This window comes from Hemitrygon akajei, chromosome 11 (genome assembly GCF_048418815.1).
Source record: "Hemitrygon akajei chromosome 11, sHemAka1.3, whole genome shotgun sequence".
NCBI classification, from domain to species: domain Eukaryota; kingdom Metazoa; phylum Chordata; class Chondrichthyes; order Myliobatiformes; family Dasyatidae; genus Hemitrygon; species Hemitrygon akajei.
Window position 1 is genome coordinate 162,691,966 of NC_133134.1, and position 15,281 is coordinate 162,707,246.

General features: G+C 43.5%; 1 protein-coding gene across 1 annotated transcript in view; it reads left to right on the forward strand.

Annotated features, from left to right (window-relative positions):
• LOC140736212 (deoxynucleoside triphosphate triphosphohydrolase SAMHD1-like) overlaps nucleotides 1-15,281 on the forward strand; it is a 55,947-nt gene that overhangs the window by 12,236 nt on the left and 28,430 nt on the right. Inside the window, exons 3-8 of the mRNA XM_073062123.1 lie at nucleotides 2,384-2,453; nucleotides 3,452-3,612; nucleotides 6,351-6,466; nucleotides 8,505-8,575; nucleotides 11,474-11,647; nucleotides 14,174-14,274. Coding sequence (XP_072918224.1) covers nucleotides 2,384-2,453; nucleotides 3,452-3,612; nucleotides 6,351-6,466; nucleotides 8,505-8,575; nucleotides 11,474-11,647; nucleotides 14,174-14,274 — 693 coding nt within the window. The remainder of the gene's footprint in view (nucleotides 1-2,383; nucleotides 2,454-3,451; nucleotides 3,613-6,350; nucleotides 6,467-8,504; nucleotides 8,576-11,473; nucleotides 11,648-14,173; nucleotides 14,275-15,281) is intronic.

A 15,281-nucleotide genomic window follows, 5' to 3' on the forward strand; every position in this document is an offset into this window, starting at 1 on the left:
AGTTTGGCATGAACTAGGGCCAAAAGGCTTGTTCCTGTGTTGTAGTGCTCTGAGGGTTGCTTATGACCCCGTCAATGTCAGGTTACATCTTAACTTTATGCAGTAAATTTTGGGTAATAGCCAACAGCCAGACGTACTTGGTCAGCGATTTTAAGAAGCACTTGTTCCTGCACGATACACAAAATTAGAATTGCGCGTCTATAGTCAGTTCCTCTATGATCTTGGACAAAGGTTAACAATATCTCATCACTAGCATGATCTATTGATAGCTATTGTTAACTAGCACAAGCAGTGCATTGCCTGAATCTCTTCCTGTCATCCTCATGACCCAAGCCTTGAGCAATAATTTGCTAGTCAAGCTTGACGCAAAATTTAATTCAAAGTGTAATTTTCCTCTTAATTTATCTTACACAGTACCTCCTCCTCGATGGCAGTAATGAAAGAGGGAGAAGGTAGGAAAGACTTAGAGGAGTACAGGCAGATAGAACTAGATTAAATTGCACAAACTCAGCAAGTCAGGCAGCATCTATGAGGGCAATAAACAGTAGAATTTCAGCCTGTATTGGAAAGAAAGGGGGAAGACGTTAGAATAATAGCGTTGGGGCAGGGAAGGAAGTTAGTCAGAAGGTGATAGGTGAAGGCAGGTGGGTAAGAAAGGTAAAGCCTTTTGGGAAAGAATTGGATGATGGTATAGTGACAAGAACCGTACACCTGCTCCACCTGTCACGTTGTTGGTTTAATGTAGTCAACGTATTTTGATCCCTGAATTATGTTAGTTGCAAGGGCAGTACATACACTCGGTGGCCATTTTATTAGGTACATCTGTACACCTTGTTAATGGAAAAAAGCTAAGTATTAATGTAATGAGCATGATGCACATTAATGATCAGGAAGTGGGGACTGAGTGTAGTGTATTTAAGTTTGCTGATGACACCTAATTGAGTGGAAAAGCAAATTGTACAGAGGAAACAGAGTCTGCACAGAGGTATAGAGAGCAGGTAAGGGTCTGGCAGATGGAGTACAATGTTGATAAATGCGTGGTCATCCAATTTGGAAGGGAAAATGGAAGATCCGATTATGATTTAAATGATAAAAGATTGCAGCATGCTGCTGTGCAGAAGAACTTGGGAGTGCTTGTGCATGAATCGCAAAAGATTGGTTTGCAGGTGCAGCAGGCTATCAAGAGGTTAAATGGAATGTTGGTCTTCATTGCTAGAGGGATTGAATTTAAGAGCAAGGAGGTTATGCTGCAACTGTATAGGGTACTGGCATCTAGTGTACTGCTTGTAGTTCTGGTCTCCTTACTTGAGGAAGGATATACTGGCTTTGGAGACATTGCAGAAGAGGTTCACCAGGTTGATTCCAGAGAAGAGGGGGTTAGAGTATGAGGAGAGACTGTTGCCTAGATGAGAGGAGATCTTATAGAAACATATAAAATTATGAAAGGGATAGATAAGACGGATGCAGGAAAGTTGTTTCCACTGGTAGCTGAGACTAGAACTAGGGCACATAGCCTCAAGATTCTGGGGAGTAGAAACGGCTTTTCCCAGAGAGTGGTGAATCTGTGGATATCTCTGCCTAATGAAGCAGTTTTGGCTACCTCAATAAATATATTTAAGACAAGGTTGGATAGATTTTTGCATAGTAGAGGAATTAGGGGTAATGGGGAAAAGGCAGGTAGGTGGAGATGAGTCCATGGCCAGATCAGCCATGATCTTATTGAATGGCGGAGCAGGCTCGATGGGCCAGATGGCCTACTCTTGCTCCTAATTCTTATGTTCTTATGTAATAACGTGGCATCAACTCAATGTGTAAAACCAGGCAGACATGGTCAAATGGTTTACATGTTGTTCAGGGCAAACCTCAGAATGAAGAAGAAATGTCATCGGAGTGACTTTGACCATGGAATGATTGTTGATGCCAGGCAGGGTGGTTTGAGTATCTCAGAATCTACTGATCTCCTGGGATTTTCACACACAACTGTCTTTGGAGCTTACAGAGAATGGTGTGAAAAACAAAAAAAGACATGCAGTGAGTGGTAGTCTGGAGGTCAGTGTCTTGTTGTTGAGAGAGGTCAGTGGAGAATGGTCAGATTGGTTCAGACTGGACAGGAAGGTGACAGTAACTCAAATAACTACATGCTACAACAGTGGCATGCAGAAGAGCATTCTGAATGTATAACACGTCAAACCTTACAGCAGCAGAAAGCCATGAACATACACTCTGGCCACTTTTATTAGGCACAGGTCGTACCCGATAAAGTGCCCTCCGTGTGGGAGTTCAAGTTGTGTTGGATGTTGTGTGGATGTACTTTGTTGTGTATCACTGTCCCCTTGTTGCTAGGGAGATGACTGATGCGGTTGCTCTTCTAATTTCCGTCTAGCACCCTGGGAGATCGAATAAAACTTATCAATTCTATCGATGTCCTCTGGAAGAGCCCTATTGACGCGAAGGTAAGGTAACAGCTCTGGTAGGCAATGTTCCCTCTAAGGTGTACACGTGTGCATGCTCACGCATCTTTTGCTACTAGTGCACAAAGGAATTTAAACTGCACGTGACAGACTGTCACCCTCTACCTCATTGGCATGTCAAGTATATTTCACAATCATACACAATCACATTTTCTTTTCTGGTATCTGATGTGGACAGTATTGCAATGGAGTTTGCAATGATTTATTTGCAGATTTTTAGAAATGACTTATTTACAGTTTTTTATTGAAGGAATTATTCACTGTGCACATATTATTGTCACTGAGCAAAAAAAAATTGCACAGCGCAAGTTTTTTGTGCACCCTGGGCATTACAAATTAGAGGGTACATTGGTGGTGGGGGATAAGAGCTCACTCACCAGGTTTCTGTAGACTATCACTCACGTTCAGTCGCAGGAGTGTTAAGTGTTTGCCGTGGGTTGAAATCTGATAGAGGTCAGTGTTTTTGTGGCAACAGTACAGTGCAATATGTTAAAAAAAAAATTACTGTAAGGTATGATAAGAAATTTGACAAAAAATAATCAGAGCAAAAATACTGAGGTAATATTCATGGGTTCACAAACCGTTCAAGAATCTGCACAGAGGGGAAGAAACTGTTCCTAAAACATTGAATGTCTGTCTTTGTTCAGTCTGTCCTGAAGCACAGTCTCGGCCTGAGTCATCAGCCAATCAGTTTTGCCTCAGCAGATGCTGCCTGGCCTGCTGAGTTCCTCCAGCTGTTTGTTTTTTGCTCCAGATTCCAACATCTGCAGTCCTTTTTGTCAACAATGACTGATCTGCCAGGTTCTTGTGAGGGAAAATGAATTCCAATAATCTTGCAGTAGCTGGGCTGCTTGGAGATTTCATTGTTTCCCATCCCATCTCAGACTTGCAGCGTCTACCATATTTGATTTACGCAGTTTGCAACCGTACTTGTGGTGGTGCCTTGTGATGTGAGCAGAGACCTTTCAATTCCCCCGCAGGTGTTCAATGACCCGATCCACGGCCACATTGAGATGCACCCACTGCTCGTCCGCATCATAGACACGCCGCAGTTCCAGCGTCTCCGCTTCATTAAGCAGCTCGGGGCGACGTACTTTGTGTATCCCGGGGCCTCCCACAACAGATTCGAGCACTCCATCGGGTAAGGACTCAGGGAGATTCCAACACCCCATTGGGTAAGGACTTGAGGAGATTTAAGCACTCCATCAGGTAAAGACTCGGGGAGATTCAAGCTCTTCATTGGGTAAGGACTGGGAGAGCAATCCAGTAAGTTAGCCTGATCAGTTGAGGAGTTGTCAACTGTGGGTCTTCTTGCAAGGTAAGCTCCATCTCCCGACAATAGACAGACCCCACGCTTGTTAGGAATGCGATGGGTCTCTGGGCTGTGTGAGCATTGTAACCAAGTCACAGATCAGTGTCCTGTTGTTGCTGAGAGCCAGGAAACACCAAGGCAATTTCACTGCTCCCTCCACCCACTACTCCTTACCAACCACTCTACCATCTGCGAAACACTCCAACTGAACTCTGGAGAAATATGATGTGAATTCTTTGTCTGTGTTCCGTGGAGCTCTTAGTCTGTGCTTACTGTGGTTTGTAAAGAGCTTCCTAATATTAACTGAGAGTGCATAGTCCAACAGGCAGACAGTGACACGTATTACTGAGTGTGGCTGAGACCCACGAGACTGTGTGGAGCAAAGTGGGGAGTGGGCACAGAACTGAGATCAAAACAGAGAAGGCAACACTGAACCCAGCTGTATGTTGAGTCTTTGTTTATGAACTTCCCTTTTCAATGGACCTCTAAGCTGGGGAACATTGGGTCAGCTTCTTGCAATATGAACTGTTCTATATCTTTTCTGCTTGCCTTAATTTTATTAATTGGTTAAGTTTGGCATTCACGTCAAACCAGTTAACGAGGCACACACCCTCTCTACTGGGTGATGGTTCTGTAGCGACTGTTACTTATTTTACGAAGTCCCATCACCCCTACAGGGACATTGGCTGCCTACTGAAGCTCACCAGAGTCCTCTGGATTGGATGAGGCCTTTAGAGCTTTGCTGTCGTTTCTGTAGCCCTCTGTTTTTATAGGATGGGGTTGCTCGCCCATTTCCAACCCTCCTCCTTTCGCAGGCAAGCACAGCATTTATGTTTGACCCTAAATCACCCTGAAGTAGTAGCTCTGACCATGCTCTTAAATTGCTGTGTTATTTCCATTGAAGAGAGACACACTGCTACCAGGAAGGAAGTTCCAGAATTCAGACCTTGTGATGATGAATGGCTGGTGACAGGTTTCCCCAGTTGGGAAGGGGTGTGATTTAGAGATGCCACTGTTTGTAGGTATCAGTGGCCATGGTAGAAGTGATGGTCAGAGCAGGGGTTCCTAACCTACCATTAACTGAGGGGTCTGTGGACCCCAGGTTGAGAACCCCTGGGTTAGTTGCTGTCAGACTAACCTGGGCAAGTGGGCTGCTGTTGGTGGATTTCAGATTCAGATTCAGTTTATTGTCATTTATAAACCACAAATACAATGCAGTTAAAAAATGAGACAACGTTCTCCGGAATGATATCATGAAAAAGCACAAAACAGACCACACAAGAAAAACCACATAACGTTTGGTAATCCCCAATCCAGAGTGAGACTGCTGCGTATCGATATCGCGCTACCGTCTTAGCACATTCCCCGGAAAGGAGCTACAAACCCAACAGATTAACCTAAAGCTACAAGACCTACACAAAACCACATAGTTACATATAGTTATAGTTTCAACAATGCAGACAATACCATAATTGATAAAAGACTAACTGACAAAGACCACATAATTATAACACATGGTTTCAACAGTGCAAAGCAATACTGTAATCTGATAAAGAGCAGTCCATGGCATGGTTTAAAAGAAAGTCTCAAAGTCCCGACAGCCCATCATCTCACACAGACGGTAGAAGGAAGAAAAACTCTTCCTGCCATGAACCTCCAGCACCGTAGCTTGCTGATACAGCACTCTGGGAGCCCCGACCACAGCCAACTCCGAGTCCGTCTGAAAACTTCGAGCCTCCGACCAGCCCTCCGACACCGAGCACCATCTCTGCCGAATGCTTCGACCCCAGCACTGGCCGCCAAGCAACAGGCAAAGCCGAGGATTCGGGGCCTTCCTGTCCGGAGATTTCAGATCGCAAAGTAGCAGCGGCATCGAAACAGGCATTTCAAAAGTTTCACCAGATGTTCCTCCATGCTTCTCACGTCCGTCTCCATCAAATCAGGATTGTACACGGCATCCTACATGACAGATTACAGATATTCATTCCAAAGTGGCCGCTGCATGCTGCGTCGCGCCGCCATCTTGCCTGTTACTAAGTACTTGTATTTAAGATACCATCATTGTGAAGAACTTTGTGTTGATGAACTTCCGCAGTCTGTGACTGGGCAGCTGTGTTAGTTTAGATTAATTGTGGGTTTTAGAACAGAGCTGAAGGGGAATTTCTTTTGCCAGAGAGTGGTGAATCTGTGGAATTCATTGCCACCAGCGGCTGTGAAGTCCAGGTCATTCAGTATATTTAAAGCGGAGGTTGATAGTTTCTTGATTAGGAAGGGTGTCAACAGTTATGGGGAGAAGGCTGAGATTGGGGTTGAGCGGGAAAGTAAATCATCCATGATCAAATGGCGGAGCAGACTTGATGGGCCGAATACTTTATTCTGATCCTATGTCTTAAAACAGGGATTCTCAACCTGAGGTCCACAAACCTCTTGGTTAATGGTAGGGGGCCATTGCATAAAAAAAAAGGTTGGAAACCCCTGTCTTAAGGTCTTCTCGGGATAATCAATATTTGAAGGCAGATGATGAAATAAAGATTGTTTTTATTTATTACTGTCTCTTTGCCCTGCAGTGTGGCACATCTGGCAGGAGAACTGGTGAAAGCCCTGTCTGGCCGCCAACCGGAACTTCGGATTAACCATCGGGACATCCTGTGTGTTCAGATCGCCGGACTCTGCCACGATCTAGGTGAGCGTGTGCAGCTCTATCACGGTAGAACTGCCTCACAGGTCAAGGCACCACACAGGCGATGGAGGGTTTGGTTTGGTGGGGCCTCATTGTATTTTTGTAAAGTGTAGGTTATTCACACATGGCCTCGAAGCAAAGGGGCATGGCAGTTTTCTATCCAAAGGGCTTAGTCTTTGATGGCATGGCCTAAGGAATGCATTTTGAGAACTTCTGATTTTGTTTCCCAGTCATTGGCATGTATATCAGAGAAGGTAGAATTGGCATGACCCTCTTCAAAGTTCAAAGATGGACAAACAGGCAATGTATAAAAGACAGCTAATTGTGCAAGTACAAAAATGAACAAAAAACAAAGTAGTAACTCATGTAATAGATATTGAAAATCTGAGTTGAAGAGTCTTGAAAGTGAGTGCATGGGTTCGCTGTCAAAAATCTCATGACAGTGGCTGGAGGCAGTTGTATGTGAAGGTTATGCACTTGGTGAGGTGTGGTAAATATGGTGGCATCCACAGTGAAGCAGGAGGAACTATTGCCTTTGGGAAGGAGGAGCAGGGCAGTTGAATTGGACTGCTATGTGTTCCTATTAAGCATGGGACTAAAGCATGACAACACAGAAACAGCCCCTTCCATGCTGAACTGTTATTCTGTCCAGTCCCCCTGACACACACCTGGATCATGGACCCTCTTACCCCTCCCATCCATGTACTTATCCAAACTACTCTTAAATTTTGCTGTTGAACCCACATGCACCATTTCCGCTGGCAACTTGTTCCTCACTCACAACACATTCTGAGTGAAGAATTTCTTCCTCAGGTTCTCCTTAAACATTTCACTTTTTACCCTTGACCCATGACATCTCATTCTAGTCTCACCCAATCTCAGTGGAAAAAGCCTGCTTGTCTTTACACAGTCTATCTATGCCTCTCATAATTTTGTAGGTATCTTATCAAATCTCCCCTCACTCTCCTATGCTCCTGGGAATAGAGTCCTAAACTATTCAACCTTTCCCTGTAACCCAGGTACTCAAGTCATGGCAACATCCTTGTAAATTTTCTCTGAACATTTTCAATCTTATTGATATATTTCCTGTAAGTAGGTGACCAGAACTGCACAATGCTCCAAATTAGGCTTCGCCAACTTCATCATAACATCTTAATAAGTATTTAGTATTTTGATTTGTGAAAGCTAATGTGCCAAAAGCTCTGTTTATGATCTTACCTACTTGTGATGCTACTTTCAAGGATTCCAGATCCTGTATTCAGATCTGTCTGTTCCATCGCAATTCTTGGTGCCCTACCACTTGCTGTGTAAGTCCTACCCTTGTTTGACCTCCCAAGTGTAACACCTCATACTTTTGGCATTAAATTCCATCTGACGTTTTCCAGTCCAGTTTTCCAGCTGATCCAGATCCCACTGCAAGTTTTGTTAGCCTTCCTTGCCGTCCACCACACCCCCACAATCTTGGTGTCATCTGTAAAATTTGCTGATCCAGTTTACCACATTATCATCCAGATCGTTGACATACATGGCAAACATCAGTGGACTCAAGACAGATCTCTGCAGCACACCACTAGTCACAGGCCTCCAGTCAGGGAGGTAACCATCTACTATCACTTTCTGGCTTCTCCCGCAAAGCCAATATTGAATCCGTTTTACTACTTCAACCTGAATACCAAGCGATTAAACCTTCTGACCAACCTCCCATGCAGGAGCTTGTCAAAGGCCTTGCTAAAGTCCATGTCAACAACATCCACTGTCTTGCCTTCATCAGCTTTCCTGGTAACCTACTCAAAAAGATTGGTTAGACATGACCAACCACACACACAGCCATGCTGACTATCCCTAATCAGTCCCTGTCTATTCAAACACTTACGTACCCAGTCCCTTTGAGCAGTTTTACAGGTACAGGTCACGTTTCTTGAGGCAGTGAGCTGGACTGGCATTCCTGTTTACTGCTTTTGGAGAAGACCTCTTGTTGATACAATTTTAGACTGATTTTAGACAAAATTTTCCATTGTGACTCAGATGTTTTGTTTCACAGGTCACGGGCCATTTTCACACATGTTTGATGGAAAATTTATCCCCCAGACGCGGAAAGGCTTGAAATGGAAGGTAATGTTCTCCGAAGACTCTGAGTAAGGGCATGTGTTCGCAGAGCCAGGGTAGTAGGCTGAGTGCCAGGGTCCATCAGTGGGGACATGTTTTTGAGGAAATTCATTTTGGTGTGAAGCTGTAGATTTCCAGTAAAGAGAATGCCACTATGATTCTTTGCCATTTCTGGATTTGTTGAAGAATTAATTTTCTTCCTATCTGTCTCGTGTGAATAGAATGTATTTGATGAAGACACTTAGTTTAGAAAAAATAGAATTAAGCATTTATGAAGTTCAGTTAATCATGAAGGCTTAAATAAAATCTTGCGCCTCTACCACATCTTGGAATCCATATGTAGAACTGGAAATGATCTTGGGATCTCCATGGCTCCATCTGTGAGCTTCAGTTTTAATGATCATTAGATGTACATGGTGAGCTGAAATGCCTAATTCTGCTCCTAAGTCTACTTTGCAATTCCATCATGGCCAATTTATTTTCCTTCTCAACCCCATTCTCCTGCTTTCTTCCTGTAACCTTTAACACCCTTACTAGTCAAGAACCTTTCAACTTCTGCTTTAAATGTATCCAGTGGCTTGGCCTCCTCAGCTGGCTGTGGCAATGAATTTCACAGATTCGCCATCCTCTGGCTAAAGAAATTCCTCCTTATCTCTGAGCTAGAGGCGCAAACTTCTATTTTGAGGCTGTCCCCTCTGATCCTAGCTCACCTATGAAGGGGATATCTTTCCCATATCCATGCCATACAGGTCTTACACTATTTGTTAGGTTTCAATGATCCTTAACCCCACATTCTTCCTTATCTCCAGCAAGTACAAGCCCAGAGCCATCAAACACTCGTGCATTAACTCTATCATTCTTGTAAACCTCCTTTGGGTGCTCTCTAATGCCAGCACATCCTTTCTTAAACACAGCAGCCAAAGCTGCTTACAGAGCTCCAGATGTTCTCTGACAGTATCTTGTATAGCTTCAGGATTACATCCTTGGTTTGTATTCTAGTCCTCACGAAATGAATGCTAACATTGTATTTGCTTTCCTTACCACTGACTCAACTAGCAAGTTAACCTTTAGGGAATCCTGCAAATCCCTTTGTACATCTCATTTCTGAATTTGCTCCCCATTTAGTGAGTACATGCTTACTGCCTGTTACGCCACTGGTGTTTGGGGCAGCAGTGAAGGTCCTCTGTCTCTGTCTGCCCACACACAGATGTAGGAGCATTGCTGTGTTTGTAGCAGTTTTTATTTTAACCAGTCAGTGTTGTTAGCACTGAACTGAAACGCAGAACCTGGAGAATCGGTGGACTACTACCCTTTATACCCTTTGTGGTCTGACCTCGACCCTTTGTTTGGTATCGGTGATCCTACCAAAAGCCAAAGCACAAGGCCCTGACTCCAGCCAATGTAGCTGTCTGGGTCAGTGAGGGACACAAGCTTCAAACTCTAAGACAAAGTTGAGGTCCTCTTGAAGGATTTAGAAAACAGTCTACAGCTTTATTCCTTCTTCCATGCGCTTCCCTACACTGTATTCCATCTGCTACTTCTTTACCCATTCTCCTATAATGTCTGAGCCTTTCTGAAGACTCCCTGCTTCCTCAACACAATTTGCCCCTCCGTGTACCTTTGTGGTTGGATAATGTCTCCTTAAATTCCTCTCTTTGACCATAGTTTTCCTGCTCCCATTGCTGTGTAAAACCATATTTCTTTCTCAGCTGTTTCCATTTCCCCTCTGGTTAAGTTCTATTCCACAAGGAAAGCATTGACTTAGTCCTTCAAATACCTCAGACCAAGCAAGTGAAAAAGCCAAACTTTGAGCGTGAACCATGGATTTCAGATAAAGCTGGTTATCTGAGGATTTTTCAATCTGAGATTCGCTACAGGGAGTAAACTAAGGCTACGTCCACACTAGACCGGATAATTTTGAAAATGCTGATTTCGTGTAAAAACGACAGGCGTCCACACTAGGCGTTTTTAAAAATACCTCTGTCCACATTAAAACAGATATTATTTGGGCGAATCTCCTCCTACTGGGCATGCGCAGGACACAAAGAAAACAAGCAAAGAGGGAACGGTATACTTGGTGCGCGTTTGTCCAGTTACAGACTGGAAAAACTTAAAAGGAAATTATTGCCAAACGAAAGAATTGGTGCACGTTTGTCCAGAAACATTTCCTACAGCCATAGTCTCTTCACCAATGAAAGGGACGACAGCTACAACTAAATGCAGTAAGGCTTGTTACTGGGCAAAATTGAAATTTGCTGTTACCTCATTTGTTTGCCTTTATTTTTGCCATGTCTTTGTGTATTATTTTGCTGTATTTAACATGTGCAATAAAACAAGTTACTGGGCAAAGGTGACAATTGCATCTATTGAATGTTTGCACAAGCAATACATTAATAAAGCACCTTGTTAAATGTATAAAACACATCTTCATCAGTGTTATCTTGTACTTCCATACAATGTATGTTACATTGTAACAATTGTAACCCTCACATTGTAACAATGGCTGTTACACATCTTTTGTCAGATATTATTGTGATGTTGGAGGTTGCGTTCAAGAAAACAATGAAATGCCCCGCTGCTGCCAACATTTGTTCCGGCATGTCATGACAGCGATTTTAAAAATAGCCGGTTACCCCGTACACACTATGCCAGATATTAAGCGTTTTCAGATTTATTCACTCTGGAGAGTGTTTCTGAAAATCTCTGTTTTTGGGGGAGGAAAATGCCGTTTCAGTGTGGACGAGGGGTCAAAACGAAGAGAAAGAGCTTTGGTTATGGATTTATCCGGTCTAGTGTGGATGTAGCCTAAGCATTTGTTCCCGGATAATTAAATGTTAATTTTATTTGTTATTCATTTGTGTAGAATGATGACTCACTCTCTCCTCTGATTTGTTATTCATGCAGCACGAGGATGCTTCGATAGCTATGTTCCAGCACTTGATCTCCTCCAATAAGTTGGAAGGAGTACTGCAGAGCTATGGCCTGGTGCTGCCAGAAGATGTGGAGTTTATAAAGGAACAGATCCGAGGTCCAGCGACGTTGATTCATGGAGAGGGTAATCCTCCGAAAGGGTCAGTGGTAAGTGCCAATGTTGAACCAAGGAGCAGGGAGAAAGAAACCAGGGTCTGTACTGTGGAACAGGATGAGATGTGCTCACACTTACGAGGGGTTCTCAGGGAATCCCTGTAACCGACAGCCTTAATGAAGAGGACTGCTCAGTAATATTCTCACAGAGGGCCATATTGTGGACCTACAGATCTTTCTTTGCTGGTCTGTATGACAGAAAGGTCACAAACAGCACAGCCCAAAGAGGTCAGACATCAAATAACCACATGGGGCAGAATGGCTACAGGTCGGTGAAAGGAGGGGCAGTAGACATTTTTGATTGTGTGTGCCCATATTTGGTGATTAACTTCTTTAAAAAAAAATTCTCTCCTGTGCCATGGTAATTTTGAGCAGAGATATCCAAGACACTAGTATCAGTAGTACTAAACAGCAGATTTTTTCAGAACTGTTGATTTCTTAGATTATTTTTGTTTCTAATAGACTGCTTGAAACGGAACACAAATATAATTTCAGATTACTTGTATCACGTAGGAATTTGGGGAAACTAAAAATTATTTTTTATTGAATATAATGCATAACTGTGACATCTTGCAATAGTTCAACTAGCTAAAAATGTTTTGATGATCTTTGTTTGACTTCCAAGTCTGAGGCTTCTTGCTTAAGTTTCCAACAACAATCAGCCAGAATTGATGGAATCCAGTTGCCCTGATACTGTTACTCCATGACCGCAATACCCTGGTGAAATCTTTCACCGTGCTTGTCACTGACAGCGTCAGGATTTGCAGGGAAGCAGTCTAACTGGGAATGCAGAAAATGAGTCTTTAGTGATATGTTCCACTTCGTGGTTTTGTATGCCTGAAGCACATTGTCAACCAGCTGCACGTGGTTTGGTTTGCCAAGACAATTTTCAACAATGTCCTTGAATGCCTGCCATGTGATTTTTCTCCTGTCCCACTAAAACTTCTTTGGATTGCCTGTCATTGGTAACCTGTTTGATTTGTGGACCAACAAAAATGTTTTCCTTAATCTTGGCATTAGTTATTCTGACTGGAATTATGAATTGAAATAACAAATATAGGCAATTTCACAAAAATGGTGTGTGATAGGAAATTTCATAGCCATTTTCATGATCAGTGGCCCGAAATCTATAAAATACACCAAAAAGTATTCAGGAAGCAAAATCTTTATTTTCCAGTGTAACTATGGACGTTTTTAAGGAAAACAGATGAGCCCTGTTGCTTATTTATATTCATTGTTTTGCTATTAATAAAAATGTAACAGCTAGATTGAAATAAATGAATTAGAAAATTTGTTCAAAAATTATTAATAATTATATTTTTTGCAAGACAATTGGAACAATTACATTCCTATATAGTATTGTTATTGTAACTATTTACTATCCAAATAGTGATATGTACACCAGATCTGCGAGGATCTCAAAACGTTTCGTCCTATGTCAGTTGTTCTCGCAACCTTCTAGTTGGCGCCAAGCAGGGGTGAGACGTTTCCTGTGAAAACATCCCACTGCTCTCAGGTTGTGACGAGTCCTTCACCGCTTCATTGGGCAGTAACAATAATCATTTTATATCTTTACATTATGGGTGTGGTTTAAAGAATCAAGGGACATCACTGCATGCTAAGAGCCAACAAAACTTTTGTGCATGCCATCTTGGAAGCATGCCACAGGTTCACCATCCTGGCCATCGTGTCAACCTGTGATACAATACCAGGCTCTTTGGCACATCGTGCCTTACAGGCCATCACATAACCATCATCCTCAATTCCTTTTACCAGAACGTCCGTGGCCTTCTGTGCTTTCATTGATTCAGATGCTTGTCTATAGCTGTTTCTTAAATGTGATGAGAGTACCTACCTCCACCGCCCGTTGTGGTTGTGTGTTCCAAGTTCCAGCAGTCCTCTGGGTGAAGAAATTCTTCAAGTCATATCCAAACTTCTTCATCCTCACCTAAAACCTAAGTCCTCTGGCCATGATACAAGCACCATGGGGAAGAGTTTTGTACTGAGGAGGTAAGAGGAGCTGAGCAGCACACACAGAATGCTGGAGGAACTCAGTAGGTCAGGCAGGGGAGAAAGTAGTTGATGTTTTGGGCTGAGACTGTTAATCAGGATTGAAAGGAAAGGGGCAGAAGCCAGAAGGAGAGGGTGGGGGGGGGGGATAAGGGAAGGAGTAGAAGCTGGTAGGAGAGACTAGGTGGGGGGTAAGTTGGGTGGGTAGGAGAGGGGGATGAAGTGAGAAGCTAGGAGGTGGTATGTGGAAAAATGTAAAGGGCAGGAGAAGGGGAATCTTATAGGAGAGGAGAGTGGACCATGGTTAAAGGGAAGGAGAAGAACTGGTGGAAGGTGATGGGTTCTGTTGGGCAAGGTGCTACATCTCATCCTAGGCCAGCATGGTATGGTTTGCTCACTGGTGTTACTCTCCATCTGCGTTGTGGAGAGAGGGAGAGCCTGAGTGGTGATTCCATCTTCACTCTCCTGTGTGCTGCTCCTGTCACTAACTCTACCATCTCGTCTCCCCAGTGGCCATACAAAGGCCGTCCTCAAGAGAAAGGCTTTCTGTATGAAATCGTTGCCAACAAACGAACTGGGATTGATGTCGATAAGTGGGATTACCTGGCCAGGTAAGTCAGCCTCCCTCTGGTCTTCATCAGCCGGCTATGAGTGTTCCTTCAGCTGTGTCTTTCCTCAGTGTACACTTAACTGGAAATTGGAATGGTCACAGTAAGCTAATCCTTGCAAGCTCGACTGTTTCTGACTGGATGCACTCATATTTGAGCAGCAAACCCAGGGTCTTGTGATCTGTGTTGCTCCTGAAGGCACAACTGCTCATTGAGGTGCAGCTCTTTTGGCTCTGGGTGGGCTCCTGTGTCTCTCCTGAACTTGGGTTCTTTTTTTTTTCTCAGGATGGGCTCCATTGTCCGTCCTCGACCTAGGCCGACCCGTGAACGTTCGGAATCAGAATCACTTTATTATCAGTATATGAAACATACCAGAATTGATTGTGGTTCCAAGTGGTGCAGTTAGCCAGGCAAGAGGGGCCTTAGAAGAGCATAGCCCCTGTTTGCACTTCATGGAGTTGGAACCATTTGCCCAACCCCCCCAGAACACTAGAGCTCAGTGCAGGCCCTTTGGCCATGATGTTGTGCTGACCAATTAATTCACTCTACGATCAATCTGGCCCTTTCCTCCTACATAGCCCGACATTATTTTAAAGACAGAAAGGGCTGAGTGTGTGGAACTCATGCAGGAAGTGGTGGTAGAGGCAGATACATTAAGGACATTTAAGAGACTCTTAGATAAGCACATGGGTGATAGAAGAATGTAGGGTTATGTAGGAGGGAAGGGATACCTCTGACATCAGCCCCTGTAATTTCCTCTAATCACCTCAAAATTATGCCCTTTCATATTAGCCATTTCCACCTTGGGAAAAAATGTGGCTATCCACTCTATCTACGCCTCTTATCTCCTCCTACACTCTAGAGAGAGAAAACCCTCACTCGCTTAACCTTTCCTCATAAGACGTGCTCTCTAATCCAGGCAGTATCCTGGTGATTTTCGTAATAAACCCCAATTAGGTTGTTCTTGGTATGATTTTGTTTACGAACACACGTTGGCATCTTGTTGTGAG